At 42.4% G+C, this 20,342-nt stretch overlaps 2 protein-coding genes and 1 long non-coding RNA gene across 6 annotated transcripts; 1 reads left to right on the forward strand and 2 right to left on the reverse strand.

The window, feature by feature from the left end:
- Window positions 1-31: 31 nt before the first annotated feature.
- LOC109631741 (catenin beta-1-like) lies at window positions 32-8,734 on the reverse strand. 4 transcript variants are annotated; one of them, XM_069515811.1, is made up of 17 exons: window positions 8,544-8,734; window positions 7,470-7,519; window positions 6,650-6,859; window positions 6,276-6,526; window positions 5,925-6,163; window positions 4,214-4,415; window positions 3,934-4,078; window positions 3,672-3,775; window positions 3,368-3,502; window positions 3,053-3,256; window positions 2,753-2,911; window positions 2,552-2,671; window positions 2,228-2,378; window positions 2,015-2,136; window positions 1,493-1,553; window positions 1,091-1,286; window positions 32-979 (listed from the first exon to the last, which is right to left on the reverse strand). In XM_069515811.1, the coding sequence occupies exons 2-16, from the start codon at window positions 7,480-7,482 to the stop codon at window positions 1,096-1,098; spliced, it is 2,307 nt and encodes a 768-aa protein (XP_069371912.1). In that variant the 5' UTR covers window positions 7,483-7,519; window positions 8,544-8,734; the 3' UTR covers window positions 32-979; window positions 1,091-1,095. The 4 variants fall into 4 exon arrangements, with proteins under 4 accessions (XP_069371912.1, XP_069371913.1, XP_019946229.1 ...); XM_069515812.1 differs by having other exon boundaries at window positions 7,663-8,656; XM_020090670.2 differs by lacking the exon at window positions 7,470-7,519 and having other exon boundaries at window positions 8,544-8,718.
- Window positions 8,735-10,123: 1,389 nt separating this feature from the next.
- LOC138405834 (uncharacterized) lies at window positions 10,124-12,043 on the forward strand. Its single transcript, XR_011239501.1, has 2 exons — window positions 10,124-10,266; window positions 11,350-12,043. It is a non-coding gene; the product is annotated as an uncharacterized lncRNA (long non-coding RNA).
- On the reverse strand, window positions 11,387-19,619 carry dync1li1 (dynein, cytoplasmic 1, light intermediate chain 1). The gene is made up of 13 exons (XM_020090872.2): window positions 19,392-19,619; window positions 19,040-19,113; window positions 17,758-17,874; window positions 17,391-17,621; window positions 17,001-17,155; window positions 16,766-16,859; window positions 16,387-16,522; window positions 16,193-16,304; window positions 15,930-15,989; window positions 15,759-15,803; window positions 15,579-15,666; window positions 14,893-15,015; window positions 11,387-12,842 (listed from the first exon to the last, which is right to left on the reverse strand). Exons 1-13 carry the CDS (start codon window positions 19,493-19,495, stop codon window positions 12,724-12,726), a joined length of 1,458 nt encoding a protein of 485 aa, XP_019946431.1. The 5' UTR covers window positions 19,496-19,619; the 3' UTR covers window positions 11,387-12,723.
- Window positions 19,620-20,342: the final 723 nt, after the last annotated feature.

Genomic DNA, 20,342 nt, shown 5'->3' on the forward strand with positions numbered 1-20,342 from the left:
TATGAACAGAAGACACAGGACAGAGACTAAATGAAATAAAATGCCATTTTATTGTTCAGCCGTGTCATAACCTCGTCTCCAAAATAAGAACAGCAGGACTACAACTGTTTTTCGTCAACCTAGCTACCCCTTGACAGCACATAAAACTGGGTTTTATTAGACCACCAATGATAGCGTTAAAGACTTTTCTATCAGACATCCAATGATAGCATACAAAATAGTTGTTAACCTACCAGTGATACTGTATATAAAACACTTCTAGATTTATCCCCAACCCTCCCTCAATTTCACCCATACCCCTCTTTAGAACATTTGTGACACTGACATATTTTATGCTTAAACAAGCACATATTAAGAATGCATAATTCTCCATTTCTGAGATTATAAAAAAAACTACACAATGTTACACTTTAAGTCAGAGTACAATTCAACTGATTATTAGTGTTCTACACATTCGGCCATAAACCAAAGGAACATTGTATAATATCACTATAACTTAACACTACATGTAATATACGTTAAAAAAAATTACAAATGATTAGCATTGAAGAGAAAATGAAGATGGCTAGTGTGAAGGCAAGCTGGGTCAGTACCATAACAGAGAATGAGTAATACAAAAAGAAATAAAAAAATAGAATAAGAAAAATAGAAACAAAAACTGATAAGAATACAGGCAAGGCTAAAACATGTGTTTCAAACTTAAGATCCACCTCATGTGCACTCATCCATATAGGTAACCTGCTCCAAGACCTCCATTGTGCGATTCCACATCTCTGATACTTTAACCCTTTAATTCTTTCTTACCCCTGTTTCAACTTGCTTTAACATTCCCATGGCAACCATCTTCTTTGTTTTCTTGTGTCAGGCACTTTCCAAGACCCCTTATTCCTTTCATTACCTTCAACAACTCTACAGGCCAATCATAATGCTGCTTCAGACAATAGAGGCCAATCACAATGCAGGTTCTATCAGAATACAACTGCAAAAGAACACAGGTCGGAAAATATGAAGTCAATGTGCTGCCATTCAAATAGATACTTGTTTTCACTGTGAACTAGTTATTTAAGAGTTTTGTGGAAGTCTGCCTCACCAATCCTACAGGTCAGTGTCAAACCAGGCCAGCTGGTTGCTGTCCATCAGGTCCTGGGTGTGGCCGAGGTCCGGCAGCGGGTCAGTGTGGTGGCCCAGGTCGGGTAGAGTGTCAGTATGATAGTCGGCGCCCTCCATCATGGGGTCTAACAGGGTGTCCTGGCCGTAGGCTGATGGGTATGCCCTGTAGGCTCCATCTGTAACAAACAAAAAGCTTAATAACTGCTGCAAAACATACACACCACACAGACACATTCATACAATTTAATGGGCATAAACACAGTTTTTATTTCAGGTTGAAAATCAACTGAATACACAAAATGCTTTTTGAGGCGAATCACGTAAACAAGAGGTGAGAGCTACAGTAGGGATTTCATAAGATATAAGAAAAAAAGCTATTTACCATCCTGCCTGTAAGCCAGAGGGTCCCCCTGAGCTCCCATATCCAGCCCCAGGTCTCCAGTCTATAAAAAGGCAAAAGAGTGAAGTGTTATAAGACAACATATATGGAGGAGTGACGGTCTCTGTCCCAGCTTTATTCACTAATTCTATACTGTAGGTACGGTACAATTTTGACATAACTACTGTGGTTACTTCAATGTGAAGACACGATATAGATGACCAAAATCAAATGTCCCCATATACATTATCTGATATTGAGATAAACATATCACATTTTCTGTGAATGTGGATTTGATTGTGTATACTGAGTCAATGTCTTCGCACCAGTTATCATCCTCGAGTGATATTTTTGCAATATGTTGTGGTGTGGGCAAAAGCCTCTTACAACATCTGAGTCTTGAGTTTGTTTGGAGAACTTTACTGTACTTTTGTTGCCCTCGGCCGCAGGCTAACACTCAGCACCTGATATGAAAGATATTTTGTCCCTGGCTGTAGCAGTTTGATTATAAATTTGTTCGTGTACCTCATTCCAGGCCATAGGCTCAGTTCTGAACAAAGAGCTGGTCAGCTCCACCGACAGACGTTTCTTGTAGTCCTGGGGCTTGTCCTCAGACATGCGGAACAGGACAGCTGCAGCGTAGGTTGCTGCAGGAGAGAATGCATCACAACACAAGTCAAGTAATTAGCTCTGACAATCTGAAATGTGTGTAGTCTGTATTTGTGCACATTTACTCACCAACGCCCTCATTGCGGGAGTGCAGCAGCTCAGTGAGCGGTGCAGTGGCTCCTTCAGCTTCAATTGCCTCAGCAGCTTCTTTGTCCTGTGCCAGTTCACACAGAACACCTGCTGCCACACGCTGGATATTCTCTACTGGAGAGTAAAGCAACTGCAGGAGGCAGAAATGTAGTTTAGACAAGACAAAGTTGGTGATATGCACATTGTGTGAAAGGAAATGATTAATAAAAACACTGCAGTGACATTTATATGTAGTCGACTTAATACTTCATGAAAGTTTTTATCTTTGTCTATAAGATTTTACATTTGAAGGTTTAGTTTTACCTGGACAAAGAGTGGAATGGTGTTGAGTCCTCTGATGACAATTCTGTTGTGGACGTCCCGAGCCAGGATGTGCAGAGCTCCTGTGCAGCCTTCCACGATTTCCTCCATACGCACACCCTCCTGTATATGTGAGCAAAAATGAGATCAGTTCGGAATGTACAAATCAAGACATTTTGAGGGATTGTTGGCTTGGTTACATACCACAAACTGCTGCTGGTTGCCTCCCATGCTGGTACGCCTCTGGGTGTCCTGGTGAGCCCTGACGAGCAGTTGGACCAGGCGGGGGATGGCTCCCTGCTCACGCAGAGCACTGTGGTTGGCTGGGCACAGAGCCAGGTTCCGTATCAGACCAACTGTGGCCTAGATAGGAGAAAAATTACAGGTCAATTACTGGTTGGTTGAAAGTAAATCCAATGACGTCAGCATATGGAAAGTTAATGGACCTTATAGTTAGTCTGGGGAAAGAAGTGCAGGTTTAGAGAAACTGAGAGGGGCACTGACCTTGATTAGTGGCCAATGGGATGGAGGGTGCAGGAGTTTGACCACCACAGGCAAGCCGTAATGAAGGCGCACAGCGTTCTGGGCCATCTCAGCATCCTGGTGGCGGGAGGTCAGGTGACGAAGGGCACAGACAGCTGGCTCTGTGATGTCCTCCCTGTCGCCAGCCCGAAGCACTGTTCGCACCAGAGCCTCAATTCCGCCAACCTGAGATAAGTTCAATTGGATCATAAGTTATTAAATATAAAATTAGACAAGGAATTTAAAACAAAACACAAAATCACAGTATCTCAAAAAGATATTAACAGTAATACTAACCTGGCAGACCATAAGTTTGTTACTGTAGTTGTTGCAGGTCAGATTGGAGAGGATTCCAGCAGCACATGTCACAACATTGATGTCATCACTGCCCAGCAGCTGGACCAGGGTCCCCAGGAGACCCTCCATTCCCTCCTGATGAGAGCAGAGGATGGGGAAGCAGGAACAGAAACATGAAAAGGGAAAGATTGCACGCATTTTTGTTACACTATCAACACATTGATGAATGAGCAGTTGTTAACAGTGAATCTGGGGATCCATGTTGTCAGCGTTTACGATCACCGACAATAAACTTGTATTGTACCTGTTTAGTGGCAGCATCTGAAAGATTCCTTAGAGTCCAAAGGCAGTTCTGGACCAGACGCTGGCTGGGGTCTGTCAGGTGAAGCCCCAAGGCCTGCATGCCACCTACACAGATGTCAAACAAACAAATAATTACATTGGAGCATTTTTATCACAGTCGCAAACGACAAGTACAAAATTCATCTTACATCTGTAATGAGTAAGGTCAGAAAACAGTGGGGGGGAAAAATACTGTTTAGCGTTTTCATTTTATTTGTACGTACCAGCCTCAACGATGGCAGGCTTGTTGCTTGAGCAAACAGAGAGCACCTTGAGCACCCTGCTTGTGGTCCACAGCAGTTTTTCATATGTGAATGTTCTCATGATGTTGACCAGGGCTTGGGGACCACCACTGGCCAGAATGATCAGCTAAACAATTGAAAAAAGAAAAATCAAGACAGGTTTTTGTTTGTACAAAAATGTCTACAAACAGCCAAGTACTTTAAGCAGACAATGGAGAGCATACAAACTTGATTACTCAATTTAAATGCAATTTTCCAATACCTTGCTTTCCTGGTTGCCATATGCCAGAATCTGCAGGCAGTCAGTAGTGATTGCCAGGAACTTGACGTTAGTGTTAGACAACAGGGCCACCATCTTCTGCAGTCCTCCAGCTAGACGCACCGCCATCTTGGCCCCTTCCTGATGCAACAACAGGTTGTGGAGCGTGGTAATGGCGTAGAACAACACACTGTCCACTGGCGAGCTGGAAAAATCAATAAAATAACGAGAAGGTTAATCACCTTTTAAAACTGGTGTTTCTAATAAAAACAACCTCTTACCACAAAGTAGAAGGTTCTCCTACATTAGGCATAAATACAAGATACAATTAGTTTCTGTCAAGACTTAGCTCAGCAAATAACCGCCATCAATCACATTTAGACACCATATACTTGCTTGATGGTAAGGATGCAGTTTGCAATGACGGGAAAAAACCTTTTCCCCCAATTCCCCCAATCAAGAAGTGTTGAAGATAACAGGCTTGATCGGTCGCAATCATCTAAAACTGTGAAACGACTACCCAAACACACATACATGAGTGCAGCAGGGCCATCACACGCTGGCTGAACTTGAATTTCACATAAAATGTTGGATTAAAATCAGCGTGAAGTTGAGACATTTAGTCCACAGAGAAACACTGAGTGCAGGGGTACTTCCGTCTGGTTAGCAGCCCTTCCACATCAGCTTATTTGAATGCTTGAAATAGCATTTTTCTTACCTTTTTAACTGAGTAAAAATGTATCTTAATTACTTGCATGTAGGGCTTTTTGGCTACCTTTCACTGCTGGGATGATAATGCAGTATGCACTCGAACAGCAAAAACTGAACCCTTTCTTTTTTTGCTTCACATCAGGATTTCAACACTGCCAAGTTAAACTTGAGACAAGTGATGAAACCTGCAAACAACAAATCAAAGGCAATAGCATAGTGCCCTCAAGTAATGATTAGCTCATCTAACCAGCTACTAAAACCACCATTTTTAAATTACTATGAAAACTTGGGAGCAATAAGCCACTGTGTTTCCTGTACTCCAGATCTGCACCAACAATCAAGGAACAACTGACAGAAAAAAAACACTTATAGGCACTCTCCAAGCACAACAAAGAAACTCAAACACAATAAATGTGATGGAAACCTGTAAGTGACATTATGATGTACACATTTACTACACTTAAAGGGTAAAATTATTATTCATTCAAACTCATTCAGGTACCAGCTCATATGCTCTCTGCATTTGAAGTGTAGTAATGTGATTCCAGGTGGGAGTTCAAACACACATGCGACATCCAACAGGTCACGACTTGCTCAAAGGATAACTGTTTTTGCTGTGAGTGTGTTGGTTTTTAATGGTGACTACAAAGAATAAAACAAAGAGGGAAGACATTACGGCAGTTTTAAACTAGGTATTCTGTTCTTTGTGAAGTACGGTGGTTGGTGAAGGAGTTGGTTATTTGAGCATAATGCTGGAGCTTATATCAAAGCAGTGATTACTTAAAACAAACATCTTACCAGTTATTAGCTGGTGGGATATAGTGAATTTGAAGGCTGTAAAATTGTATTAGCGCTGCTTTCTTACACAGACAACTATAAGAAAGGTTCTCAGCATTCTTGCTGAGACATTCAAACCATTTTAATACATTCAATTGAAAGCACATTGATTTGTTCCTGTAATATATTCGGGAGAATTAGTACGACTATTTCTCCAGTATCTTACCCAAGCATCTTGACTAGGGCAGGGATGCCTCCAGACTTGAAGATTGCAAGGAGCCCCTCACGATGGTGAGACAGGTTGTGCAAGGTGCCAGCAGAGCAGCGAGCTGTCTCCACATCACCAGTGTTCTGCATGGCACGGACAACAGCCGATACCATTTGTGGTGAGCGCATCAGGGCATGCCGCGATGCCTCTTTCTTTGACAACTGGTGCACCATTACCGCTGCTTTATTCACAACAACCTAAGACCGAGAGAATTTTTGTTAGGGGGTTCATGGGTTACTCCACAGGAACATCCCTTTGACATTTTGGTTGTTTGTGTTAATGAGACAATTCACTCATTTTTACACGTACCTGGTCCTCATCATTGAGCAGTTTAGTAAGCTCTGGGATAGCACGAGTGGCCAGCTCAGCATCATCTTGATAGTTAATGAGGTTGACGACAGCATGCTTCAGCATCTGAGAGGGCTCTGCAAGGCGCTGCACTGCTGTTGGGTGGGCAGCATCCAGCTGGGTGGGTGGGATCTGGATGCCCTCCTCCAAGGTCTCAGGGAACATGGCAGCACGTACACGCTGGGCCCGAGTCATGGCATAACCCTCAATGTCTAATTATAATGCAATAAGACATTATGAAATTACAGAAATTTACCACAGATTTTGTCTTCTGTGCTTATTCATAAGTATCTACGGTGCTAAAAACATAAGACATGTATTAGAATCTCAGATACCTGGAGCCTCAGGAGTGAAGGGCTGGTTAAATTCCCAATCATAGAGAGTTGGATCATCCTCCTCTGCATCAGGATTCCCCTTGCCACTGAGAGATGGTGCAGTGGTGGTAACGCCTGACTGGATGCCTGAATCCAGGTAGGACTGTTGCTGCCACTGGCTCACGGCAGCCTTACTGTCTCCCATTGCCATGTCCAACTCCATCAAATCAGCTACAAAATAAAAGGGTGAAACATGAGGAATAATAGATAAGAAAGAGTATTGTTTGATTTAGTTTCTGACTTTTAGCCAGATTTTATTTTACCCGTAACCTAAGAGGGTATATATATATATATATATATATATATTAGGATATATAAAAAGTTATTGATGAAAGGAGATAAAGGAATTGATCTAATTTATTGATGAATTAAAGAGGTGGTTGTTAGGTGGCAGGAAAATGGACGGGGGGGGCACATGAAATCAGAGTGAGCCCAAAAAAATAGTCCCATCGGACCAGACTGAAAAGAGAAAAAAATGCAAACGAAAACCGTGCCTTCATCTATAACTTAATTTGAAATATGTAAACGTGAAATAAACTCACTACCCTCAAACACGTTGCCTCTATGCAAGGATAACTTACACAAAAGGTATCGTGTTACAATCACTTGGGATACTGTGACATGTGCTCACCTGGCTCCCATTTTCCACAGGGCCTCGAGGCTCACAGCATTTTATTATCTTACGCACGGTCATAAAAATAATAAAACGATGAAGGTCCACATTTGTGTTGACATAAAACCAATCCACATGAAAGAAGATCGCCAAGTTTTTCATACTCACACTGGGTAGCCATTGTTCTTGCCTGCCCTCAGCCCGCAAAGCAGATATGTCTGTAAAATGAAACAAGTCCACAGGAGAAGTGAGACAACTCAGCCTTGACTTCTTCTTCGCCAAAGCGGTGATTTAGTTGGTAAGGTTTTTTTTCCTCTTCCTACGTGGTCAAAGTAATAAAATGTTCTGCTGCCGCCGCTACCTGTGCCAGCTCCCTCCGCTTCAGACGCTTGTTTGGCTTCAGCTAACGTAGCCGTGAGGGGGAAATACCGAAGATCTCCACCTCCAGCCGGAGAGAGAGAGCAGAGCGGTGGGTATTTCCAGGCCCCGCACGAACACAATTCACCATTCAGCAGCAAAGAACATCAAAGGCATATTTCTCCCCCTCCCCCCCATACCACGGCCAAGTTCCGACCTCGCAGCTTGGGTTTCCAATGAGAGAAACTCTCCCCTCCGCCCCGCAATCACTTCCATGACTCCTCCTCTCCTGGTGGCTCTGACTACGAGCCCGACGAGCCGCTCGTTCAAACCCAACCCAACCCCCGGACTAGCTAACCACAAAGGTTACATCCACCAAGTATTTTAATGACATATGATTCAACACCGAGAGCGCTAGCACGGGTTGGCCATCTTCGCTAACAGGTTGGCTAGCTTTACCTTGAGCGCTCGCTCAGCTAGCATAACGTGCGTAGCTAACCCCTCCGCTAGTTAGCTCGCTAGCTAACATAAACAAACACTGTACAGAGCTTCACCCACCGAATTAAAAATCCCCAACACTCGCCCTGTGACAGAGTCGGCATTAGTGGCTCGGACATTAGAATTCATTGCATCGTTTGATTCGCGACTTTTGAAAGAAAACCTCACAAATGTTTAATTCTGGGTTGATTAGCCCAGCTAGCCAAGACGTATGGAAAGTAGATCCAAGCGCCACCGTAGAAAACCTACTGTGCTACCACCAGCCAGATCAGAAAAACCCCACCGGAGCCCCCCTCCCTCGGAAAAGAGGCTTTTCTGTGATAAAACCCCACAGTACCACGATGTTCATGTGTTGTACAGCAGCCGCAGTGAACGCGGTGTCCTTACCAGAGTCGAGCGGCTCCTCCGTGGTTGTTGCGGGGAGATGTTCTCTTTTCTCTCGGCTGAAAATAAGCTCAGAGCTGCTAGGTGAACCACCCGTGAGAGTCCGAACCACACCCGCTGCTGCGCCGCCGAAGATGTTGCTTCCGCCTGCGCGATCGAACATCAAGATGGCGTGGGGAGAAAACACAGTATTCTGCCGCACTAGGAAAAATAGGGCGCCATTTTAAACAAAGTTGTAGCATCGGAACTATCATTTTTCCTGCTACATCTGCACGTTTACATGTTTTTATCTTAACAGCGGTCGGTCGCTTCGGTTGTTTGTGATTTTTCACGAAAAGATGCGTGACACTCGCTGCTCTGGTGGTGGGGAGGGCGAGGTGCATTCATTAGAGAGGAATGTGATTCATGAGCTGCTGAGAAACGAAGGGGTTTCACTAACAAGCAGCTTGCACGGGACCACAAACAGAACTTTATCATCCATTTATTTATCCCAATTTATTCATCATCAGGCAAACATGCGGGTTGATTCACAACCACCTCTCTCTCTCTCATCTCATCTGTTTTCACAAGCTGCCACAGAGTTACATTTGAATACATTTCCAAATGATCAGCTGCAGGAAGAATGACTACACCATGTAGTAGGAAATATTATTTTAACATATTATACATACAACCCATAGTTTGTTTTTTGAAAAACATGCAGTAGCCATAATAACATGATTCTTTGCTATATAAATGGCATTTGATAGTTTGTATCGTCACATGAACCGATCACTTACTAATGGAAAGCTGCAGTAAACTTAGACAAACGTGACCATGGTCTATATATTTTCGTTGTGGGCAATTTTTCATAGTTGTAATCTAATTGCAGTGCAGATGACAGAATAATATTATATATATTATATCTATATTAACTGATACAAAATAATAATTTGACTTGTACTATGGTTATGTTAAAAGAAACTTTATTGATAAGCACTGATGTGGAAACAATCAAAACAGAGAATAGTGTCACGCACTGTATAGTGCATGTTCATGCGCCTCACACATGCAATAGGCTGGAAGAGGTCAAAGTCCATAGTGTGATTGGAGAGCATATTGTTGCTGTGCAGGAAACAGAGACTTGATCATAATGATCATTTATTGTACAAGATGAAACATTTTCTATTATATGAAAGTGTGACAAACACATGCAAAAGGCTAGTCAAAGATATTCACACAGGTATAAATATTTTCAGACATCAAAGGTAATGACATTTACTTCAGCAACTGCTTTTTAGCCAGTAATTGGGACTTACATCAAAGTCTCAGAATAAAATAATTTGAGGCTCATCCACTGTTTCCCTATGTAGTGACGAGAGGAGCACATGTATTTAATTTATGTGAGTGATGGAAGAAACAGCATGGAAAATAGAAAAGACAATATGCAGAACTAATGTTTGTCTGCCAGAAAGACATAAATCACACTTATATATACAAATAAATACATACATATAATTAGAGTTATTGATTCTAAGAGAGGGTACTCTAACTTACATTTATCATACTTAAAGATGTGATTTATTGAAGCTTCTCTTTCTCAGGGCGGTTTGAGATGAGAAATGGCCTTTTCAGCAGTCAGAGTCCACAGAGAATGAACCAAAAAAAGAAACAACTTACAATGCAATCGCCCTGAGGCAAATACCTTCATGGTGAGGCTCATCAATGCGACTTATTTTTAGTGCTGGTGAGTATGTCCTCAACAACAATGGATGAAAACTGTTTAAAAGATTCCAAAGTGTTGATATAATTGAATCAAAATTACAAAAAGTATCAAAAAAGAAAAAGAAGTCTCTTAGATGAGAGGTGACACATCTTCAAGTCAGTGACCCTCATCCAGCCCATCTTGAATAACCATGAAGTGGACAACTGAGAATGTTCACAAACAAAAAACACTATTTTAAGTGTTTACCAAGAAGGTTGTTTTATCACCTATGGTTTCCCTTTGTTTTGTTATTATGCAAAAACTACAGAATTGACTTTCTTTAGAAACTGAGCTGATTTCCGACATGCACTGAACTCTAGACATTTTCCAGAGATTGTCCAGAGGGTTGCAAATGTGAGAACACAAATGTCCTTGTCAGCTGCTCTGGACGATCTTTGGAGTTTTTCTTGTTGTGGTCAAAGCGTTTGACTCGAACAGTCTCCTGTAGTGTTCTTGATATGTGAAAGACAAACTCTGGATAGTGTCTAGACCTAATTGTTGAACATTTCCCAGATTCATGTCTGAAGATGGCTTCAGTGAATGATGGGTCATTTTTTAATGATATTTAACATACATTTTTTTAAATATATTTTCACTGGTTTCAAATTAGGGATGTTTAAGAGACTTATACCTATGAGTGTTTTAATTTTGGTGCAGCTTGCATGAATCTGAGGAGAATGTTTGGCCTGAGGTATGCGCTCTACTGCGTGCCATTCTAAATTTTATTTTGCTACTTCAGTGTGGTATCCGCCATTAGCATTTTTCAGTTCTGCCTGAGGAAGACGACTGTATTCACAGCCAATTTTCACCTCAACACCACCTGCTTGGTGTGTTTGGACTACTTTCATCCATCATCTGCTGTCTGCTCTTTGAATACATTTTGCATTTCACACACTCCAAAAACAAATAACTTCAAATTGAGTATTGATTCAGTGTTTTGCGTGCAGCACTTCAGCAGGTGGTTGCTTACCAACAAGGACTCAAAACCAAGTCATGTAGCTGGAGGATCCTCAGCTGCAGCCTGTTTTCATCCATCTGTAATTATTCCCTTTTTTTTTTTTTTAGAGCGAGTAGAGGAGGAATGAAACCAAGAGAGGCTGGGTGGATGAATCCGAATAAATACACCTTTTTATTTGACTGGTTAACAGATCTGATTATACAAACGCCAACACAGAGCTCTGAAATAACAGGACCAATCAGCGAGACAATGACTGTACATTCTTGATGTGACCCTCCCGTGTTCTGCCCCATTTTGCCCACCCACAAACCTGCCTGCAGTAACTATGGAACTGAATCACTAGTGCTTCTTTCTGTACAAATAAAGCTCAGCTACACACCCACCCAATCTATTCAGTGCACCGTCTTTTATCTACAGGTTGGAGCAGTACATTTACCACGAAGGGAAGTTTGGCCGATCGTAGAACTGGGTGCCATGATGTACCTTTGGTGCCGTCTACACAGGACGAGTGCTCGAGGGTGAACTATGATTTTGTGGTATTTTTTTTTGTGTCAGGTTTGGTTTGTGTAGTCCAACAGACTTATAGAGTGTGCACGGTTTTAAGAGGCTGTAGTGTAAGAGCATAGTCATGAATTTTTGTTTTGCCTCTTGGTTGAAATGCAAACAGCCAAAATATACAGGTTAGGCTAGGTTGAAGTAACTTAATTTTCTTAATCTGCTTCATTCATTCCCTCTTATTCATTCACACAAGCACACACACAAGCACACTCTCTCTCACACACACACTCACACACAAATACTGGTATGTTTGTCCCTTCATCTAAAAAACAAAAAAGACTGTTTGCAATTTTGTTACAGGCATATTTTTTTGTTCTCAATCTCTTCCTCTGGCCAAGCTCGACTGTCCCACACACATGAAACACACAACCACACAATCATCCCTATGGTACCTAAATGCAGTTTCTTCAACATGCGCTCTTCAGCAGTTCCTACAGTAAAAACACTAACTGTACCATCACAATAAATGGATGGATAAATTGCTTTCATTCTTGCAATCAATCTTGTCCAGCCCGCCCCTCACTTCTTCCCATCCCAACCTCCACACCACCGTCCCATTGGTCCCCCATAGCCATTCACTCTCTGTAACAGACAGTCGTAATAGTAACAAATACTCGCCCTCAGTTTAACAGCCAGGAAGAGAAGAGAAGAGAAGAGAAGAGAAAGAGGAAAGGGGAGGAGAATGAGGTGCGGAAGAAGATGCAGGCAGAAGAGAGGGTGAGGTCTTCATCTTGAGGAGAAAGTGAAAGATGGGGGAGAAAAAAAACATGTGCCCATCCCTCCGAATCCCCTACTTCCCTTCTTCTCCACCACAACTTGTAATGGAGAAGGTGTTGAGGCTGGAGGGAGCAGTGACACGGGAGGTGAAGGGTGACTGAGGTGGAGCAGGGGGAGGAGGAGAGCAGGGTGAAATGTGTTTGTCTTCATGTGTCCTGGCCGTCGGTGGCAGGGGTGTCGTTGGCATTGGGTAAGTCTGAGTCCGTCTCCCGGCTGGATATGCGGTCGAGTTCTGCCTGTACATCGCTCAGGCCCAGCTTGGAACCTGTATGATGTGTGGGTAGATACAGACAGACATTTAAATTAGTACCAAATCTCACAGGAAAATAACTCAAAGGCCAACAAGCATTTATCCAGTGCATTAGTGAGTCATTGCGGCACGATGCAATAAGCACATTGAACACATGGTTAAAATAAGATCTGGTTAAAATGTGTTAGTTGTATGTATGTATGTTGTAAGTTTTTGTTGTAATATTAGAACAGGGACTTGGATTCTGCACAAACTACTCAACAGATTTCCACAAACACCCCATTAAATTTAGTAGCGGATCCAGACAAGGGAACAATGCATAGTTTTTTTTGCACTCACACATCGTGAGATATGGCATTTTTTGATATTTTCACCAATTTCCCAGGGAATAATACAAGGAACTTGAAAAAACATATTTAGAGAAATTATATCTATGAGTGTGGGAAATTCAGTTCTGCAGAAGTACTGACAACATCAACCTTAGAATAACTGTTATTCAAATGCAGTACATTTTATCATGTCATACCTTCCTCCCTCGTGTTTGTAGGTGCAAATAGACAGATTCTCTATCTTTAAATATTCTTGTTTTAGTTTTTATTGCACCGAAAATACTTAAATATAATTTCTCTTCTTATTGCAATGAGAGGAAGTTATCTTAATTAGATAAAAGCTCAGTCAGCAGCAAAGTTCCATTTCAATTTCTATGTTAGACTGTGTTAAACAGTCAAATTCAAAACACAAAATTAAAAAATTCTTTTTGCTTCAAGTCTTATTTTTTTCCTTTAACACTGGTAGAAATTTAAAGCAACTTAAAAAATGTTTGCACTATCATTATGTCTCTAATGCGGCTTCTAAGTAAAATATTGTTCTAACTATAAAACATCTACCTTCAGCCATTTCACAGAAAATTCATTACAGGTTGTACACATTTTTATAGCCAATATGTTGTGTCATAATTTCCCCATTACTGCCCAGCCTTATTAACAACCATGTGCAATGCTCATGACAGATGTTATAAGAAATGCAACGCAACATGCCAACAAAAAAACAAAACAATCAAATACAAGGGAGTAAAATGGAGGTGGGGTATGAAAAGGGGAAAGAACAGGGGTGAAATGTAGGGATCATTATAGTGATAACTGGATTCTTTTATCACCGATCTGACCACTAAATGGAGACCAATAAAACTGTTATGAGCTGGATCAACTTGTCATAATCAACATGCCTTTCTGTCTTACAAGACCCTCTAAAACAAATGATATGTCATTTACAAATACCTATTAGCAAGAAGATACAATAAGTTACTAAAACTGACAGCTTTCTTAAATGAAGGCACATCTTGCAAATCCAGTTAAAAATAACAGTGGAATCACTCCTGCCCCACTTTGATTGTCCTCAGCAGGATAAGTTTCTGACTTAAACTATCAGTAGTGCATTTTCTTCTATTATCTGCATATTTCATCAGTATATATATATAAACAAACCAACATCATTGATAGTGCTCAGGTCAGTTCTTGTCCTATAAATTTGTGATACAGGAGGATTGATCCAAGCTTTGCTCTTCTCAGGTGCTGGAGAAAGTCGGAGGCACGGTGTGGGAGGGGGTGGGAGATGAATGGATGCATCTGAGAACGAACAGTGACATACACAAGCAATAACAAATGAGGAGTATCTCTCTCACACACACCTTAACGTGGCCAGCATCCTCTGACTAGTGCACATACACACACACACATTATGGATGATGTTAATAGTGGAAATCCACAGTTTGACGAGGAGTTTCACGAAATTGGGTCACAAAGTTAAAAACAGGTGCAGAAATGATAAAAGGGGTGTGGACTGTGTGGCTGATCAATGCACTCAGATCAGTTAATGAATCTTCCTCCATGTGGCTATGGATGACAGAGGTGAAAACCAAAAAGAAGATGAATGAAGATGAGGGAAAATGGAATTAAAACCTTAAACCCAGATAAATGATAATAAAAATGGTGCTAAAAAAGGAGTTTTGCTCTATCCTATAGAAGCAGAGCACTGTAACAACATATGTGCATGCGTGTGCTCTCACCTGACTTGCGTACGGTTCCTGGAGTGTTGTTACCACCACCCGGCGTCCCGGGACCCCCTGTCCCTGCCTTCTTTGTCAGTAGACTGTTAAAGAAGTTGGCCAACACACCCTCACTGGTCTGACCTGTAGGACACAAGAAGCAGAGTTAAAACACACACATGCATACGAACACACAACAAGTGCAAAATATTGTTGCTGCAGAAATGGTTTATTAGATTAGCATCTTTTTCCAAAGCTGTTTCACCAAGTGTGCCCCTCTTTTTTAAATTGCACTTGCCTTTACATAAACATATTTGAAATCTGTATATTTGCGTTAAAAGTGAAATATACTAACTAAGATTTATCTCATTGTTTTATTTAGATACTCTTTTAACATAATTCTCCTCTGTGTCATTGTCTGTTTTTTTATAAGGAGAAAATTGGAAATGCTGTGCTATTCAAACATTTGATTTGCGATAAAAACGAGCTTTTTACAGCTCTCTGTGTTATTTTTCTGTTATAAAAATATGTCCAATTTTTCTCTTTTATACTAATATATTTTGTATTTAATCTTATTTGGGTGAGGTTTTCTACCACTTCCCCCATGTGCATTCATATTTACATTTAATTTATGTATTTTGTATTTATATTGTGTAAAAACTAAACAGTGGTGATGTTTGGTTCTGTGCAGTGACGGCCTTGCGAACCTGACTGTGGCATGGTGTTTGCTACGTTGGCCGCTGCCGAGCGATTACTCGTTCTGGGAGAACCAGTGGGTGCTCTGCTCGTAGTATCCTGCAAACGACAGATTATTTCACACATACCAACACCGGAGGGACTTTTAGTTTATTTTATGAGCCAAAACTAGAATAAAAAGAGACTCTCACCACAGGTCGCCCTGCTGTCACCGCCGGCTGTTTGGCGAGCAGCGACTGCAAATTAGAGCACAATACACACACTCACTCCAATTAGTACGTAATTAGCAAATCCAGACTCTCAAGTCAGCTCCCACAAGCAGCAAACCAACTGGCATTAACACCAATGAAAGGTTTTCTGACCTGCAGTTTTACCAGGAATACTTGGTCATCTTCTGCTTGAATTTCCTTTTCGTGTACAATCTGGTGAGAGGGGAGGAAAAAAAATATTTTTCATAGAGTCTTCTACACTCCCACCTTTTCTTTAAAGGTCTACTAGAACAAATCAAATAGATTTGATAAATGTGTCATGATCTCTGCAGGTATACTGGGTCAAGGTTACTGCACTGGCTGTACACTGATGGATGTTATTTGTTTGTGTAAGGAAAGCTTTTCAATTTACGTACCTTTCTGACTGGTGGTTTGACTACTACGTCCTCAAAGCTGTCTTCTAATTTTACTGTCTGGAAGTTCTCGTGAAGTATGGCAATCTTTTTCTCATTGTCCCAACCTGATGGACTGGCAGAGGACGGAGAGAGTTACAAACCAAATACAAACGGCTACGTATACCTTGGACGGACACAAACACACACACACTTACATGAAGACGGCATCTCTTTCCACCACTTGTGCAGGGCTGTGGAAGGGAAAGCCGTAGAGTCTGTGGACCAGATATTTGTAGAGGATGTCCAAGTTTTTCATCTCCTTCACCGACGTGTAAACCAGAGATGCACCATCTGACACAACAGTCAAGGACATTTTTAACATCGGAGTTTCTAATAATGGGAGCAAATAAAGGAAGTCTAAATTTCTATACCTGTTCAGGAAATTACATTGTCAGCTGCCCTCTTAAACAACCAGTACATAAATACTGTAGTTTAAATCTTTGTGACAGTAATCTTGTTTAAGTTTAAGCATTGTATGGCTCACACCAGCCCAAAGAAGCATCTGTGAGGCAATGCTGATTTGGTGAAGGATACACTGCAGACAAAAACGCCTGACGTGGGACTGGATGAAGTCCAGGTGTTCATCTCTGTAGTCGTGCTCCTTTTCCAAAGTGCTGATGGCATCACACTGAGGACAGGGAAGGTGACAGAGGTAAATGTGTGACAGTGGATGATTTCAAACAGATACAAATACAGTACAGGATCATATATTCTCATATATAAAAGTAAAGTATGTTAAAGCAATGTTTATAGCAGTAAATTTGTGTACCTTGGTGCAGACCACCACCACTGGAATGCCCAGGTTGTGTGTGAGTGTATTTTCTCCTAATGGCAGCAGCACACTCTCCTCCTCATCACTCCTCCTCTGCGGGGTACCATCCTCCCCACTGCCGGGCTCTGTGTACTCTTGGAACTGTTTTACAACTTAACACACACGAACAACACAATGAGCCCAATGAACACAAGCAATGTTAAGTAGCATTAACTGGCCCTCCTAAGACAAAACCCCAGGGTGTGGTCTTGTAAAAGTTTTAAATGCTTTGATAAATAAGCTGCTTATCTGAGAACTTATTTTTCAAAGCTCTTGCAAAAACACAATGTGTTTTACTTTTTTATACTTAATCTACCAGTTACTCTGACTGCTGTCAGTGTGACTCACGTCTGTGCTCCAGCTCCCGCAGCGTTTCTGGGGCGACCCGGAGTTTGTCGATGTGTTCCCTAGCGACGGCAGCCCACTTCTGGAGAGAGTCGAGGGCGTTCCATGGCCGCGACATGTCAACCGTTATCAGCAGCAACGTGTTACTGATGGAGTCCACTGGCACAGCTACTCCCTGCAGACCTTTGTGGTAAAGGTCTCCATCTAACACCCAGGCGTTACACCTAGTTTGATCTGAACACACAGAAAATACATTTAGGTAAATACACACTTGTACCACAAAGTACACTATTTACTCTGTAGTGATGCAAATAGAATTGTACATGGATGTGGCAAATTATTTTATGAACTGCATGGGGTCACTGGTTACCATCAATGTCATCATCATGAACACTGAAGTAGAGGTATTCCAGGCCACGCCCTTTCATGTACTCTTCAACCCCCTGTAGTTTTGCAACCAAGGTGGTCTTCCCCGAGCCCACCTCACCTAAAAACACATGCACAGAAAATCAGTAATAGATTAGATCATCAGTTAACTCAATCATGCCTCTCTGCTGTAATAAAAGACAATAATAATATTGCAGTTCAGTCTTTCAACCATTGAAGATTTCAGTTTATAAATTGAAATCTGAGGTTATTTTCACCGCTGATCAATACAGTGAGAGCTGCACAGTTTTCTTAAGCGTAAGGAGAGAATTTCAAATAGATCGTTTTGTCTGAACTGTCCCAACATAGAAAAGATATTAAATTTACTGTCACGAGACAGAGAAAAACATCAAATCTGTACAACAGAACAGCTGCAACTGGGAAATGTTTGACGTTTTAGCTTAAGAAATCACATCAGTGATTAACCAATGAGTAAAAAAAAATTACATATATAATTTCTGTCCTTGTCACCACAAACAAACCATGTAGTCCTAATATATTACACAGAATTGCATCTGCATGTGTCCGAGTATTGTTGCTACCCTCAGACTGTTATAAGGTGCATCCTTTGTTGAATGAAGTCACATGAACCCACAGACAGTGTGGACTCTGTGCAGCATGAGCTCAGTGTGATGTTGTCGTGGACTGCATTACAAACTAATGGCACCCGACTCGCCGATTAGCTGGAATGGGTGGCAGGCTGCGGATTATCCCGGGCGGATGTGTAGACATTGTGTGCGTGTGTGTGTGTCTGTGTGTGCGTGTGTGTGTGTGTGTGTGTGTACGAGACAGGGAGGAACCGTCTCTCTTCTTCAATGGCCGCTTGCCCCCCCCCCCCTCGTTACAAACAACAGAGCGATGGTTTGTCTCGTCTCCTCAGCATCACCTGCACCTAGCTGCTTCTGCTGCTACTAGCATGACTTGCAGTGCTTGAAAGGGGCCCGACTCTCGCAGAAGATGATGATAATGTAGTGTTGTGTGTGTGTGTGTGTGTGTGTGTGTGTGTGTGTGTGTGCTCCGAAAATAAATACACCTGTCTCCCCCTCCCTCTGCTAGCCGATGCACCAGCTACCTGTTCGGACACAAAAGCAGCATCAGCCCGGAGGAGCATGCTAGCTCAGCTACCGAGGAGCGTTAAAGCACAGCAGGATGACACGATCACCAGCGGACGATGCCTACTAGCTAACCCCCCACACTCACACAGACAGACACAGACAGATACCCACCCATGACCAGGACATTTTTCCCAGACGGTAGCTTCGATCTTGAATGGGTTGACACCTCACTCAGGATGGTGGACCTGCGGACAGAGCAGCCCGGTTACAAACACGACCTGCTCGTTCGTTCATTAACAAACCAAACAAGCAAACGAGTGGCAGCAGCTAAAGAGGCTAGTGCCGCTGTGTCACTGGAGCCGAGGCAGTGTGGTGCTGATGCTAAGCTACAGCCCCGTTAGCGCGCTAGCTGTCAAACCCATCCTCATCCCCACAGCACAATAGACCCTCTGCGGCTCCACACTCCCCGCCGCTCCGCGCACGACGAACCGGCTTTATTCAAAACAAATCACGTATCGCCCACCAGAGATCCTGTCCGTCATCCTCCTCCGGGTTGGAGCTCTCCAGTGAGCTCTTGGGTCCAGCTGAGGTGGAGGATAATAACGCACTCCTCCCTGACGTCGCCATCTTCGCAGGGCTTGGAAACAGCGAGTCGGAGCGCCCGGATGTAGCAGCCGTGGTGCTAGCCTAGCCGAGCCTGGTGCACAGACCGACTCACTGAGAGCACGCCGCGGCCGGGGCGTGGTCCTACGTCCCGCACAAAGCCGGACTCACTGCTCCATGAGATCATCCGCACAGTGACGGATCACTCCTCGCCACACATCATCATGCCATGTATACTTTACATTAACTGGATATATATACTGATGTAGTAGATGGGTTTTATGAGGTACAATGTTGCCAAAGTACTATGTTTTTACCCAGTGGCGGATCTAGGGTTTTTCCAGATTAGGGGCCATGAAAGGGCCCAAATTTACACTGAGGGGCCAAAATACATGTCCAACATCCGTGCACAGTTTCTGATTCAGGAAGGTGCACATTTGGATGGATAGTTCAAATTCACTCATTATCTACTCACCACTATGCCGATGGAGGGGTGGGTGAAGTGTTTGAGTCCATGTGAACGTGGCTCCAGAGGAGGCTATCAGAGGACGTTTCGGTTAAAAACATGGTTAAAATGAAACAGGTTCGAGTCGAATTTGAATGTTGTTACTAACGGACACTTGGATGACACCACAGGAGCAGTATGCAGGTCTTGTTTGTTTTCTGTTGTTTTTTTTACATTTGAAGAAGTGGTCCCCCAGTTACTTCAATTGTTTTTGATTATGCTGCAACGTTGTTTACCCCTGGAACTCCAAAAGTGTTTTGTGGACTCAGACACTTCAACCACCCCTCCATCGTCCAAGTGGTAAGTAGATAATGAAAGAATTAAACATTTTCAGTGAACTATCCCTTTAAGTTATTCCTTGTTTAC

This window comes from Paralichthys olivaceus, chromosome 20, assembly GCF_024713975.1.
Source record: "Paralichthys olivaceus isolate ysfri-2021 chromosome 20, ASM2471397v2, whole genome shotgun sequence".
Classification (NCBI taxonomy): Eukaryota; Metazoa; Chordata; class Actinopteri; order Pleuronectiformes; family Paralichthyidae; genus Paralichthys; species Paralichthys olivaceus.

What these genes read in the sequence shown, in the direction of transcription:
- LOC109631741 (XM_020090670.2), bottom strand. Translation starts at nt 8,703, where the DNA reads ATGTTCGATCGCGCAGGCGGAAGCAACATCTTCGGCGGCGCAGCAGCG. An exon ending in ACAAACTTATGGTCTGCCAG is followed by an intron (nt 3,257 to 3,367) that starts GTTAGTATTACT and finishes AACTTATCTCAG; the next exon opens with GTTGGCGGAATTGAGGCTCT. An exon ending in CCCATTGGCCACTAATCAAG is followed by an intron (nt 2,912 to 3,052) that starts GTCAGTGCCCCT and finishes TCTCCTATCTAG; the next exon opens with GCCACAGTTGGTCTGATACG.
- dync1li1 (XM_020090872.2), bottom strand. Translation starts at nt 19,495, where the DNA reads ATGGCGACGTCAGGGAGGAGTGCGTTATTATCCTCCACCTCAGCTGGA. An exon ending in TGGTGGTGGTCTGCACCAAG is followed by an intron (nt 16,860 to 17,000) that starts GTACACAAATTT and finishes CCCTGTCCTCAG; the next exon opens with TGTGATGCCATCAGCACTTT. An exon ending in CAGGCGTTTTTGTCTGCAGT is followed by an intron (nt 16,523 to 16,765) that starts GTATCCTTCACC and finishes CTGTTGTGTCAG; the next exon opens with ATGGTGCATCTCTGGTTTAC.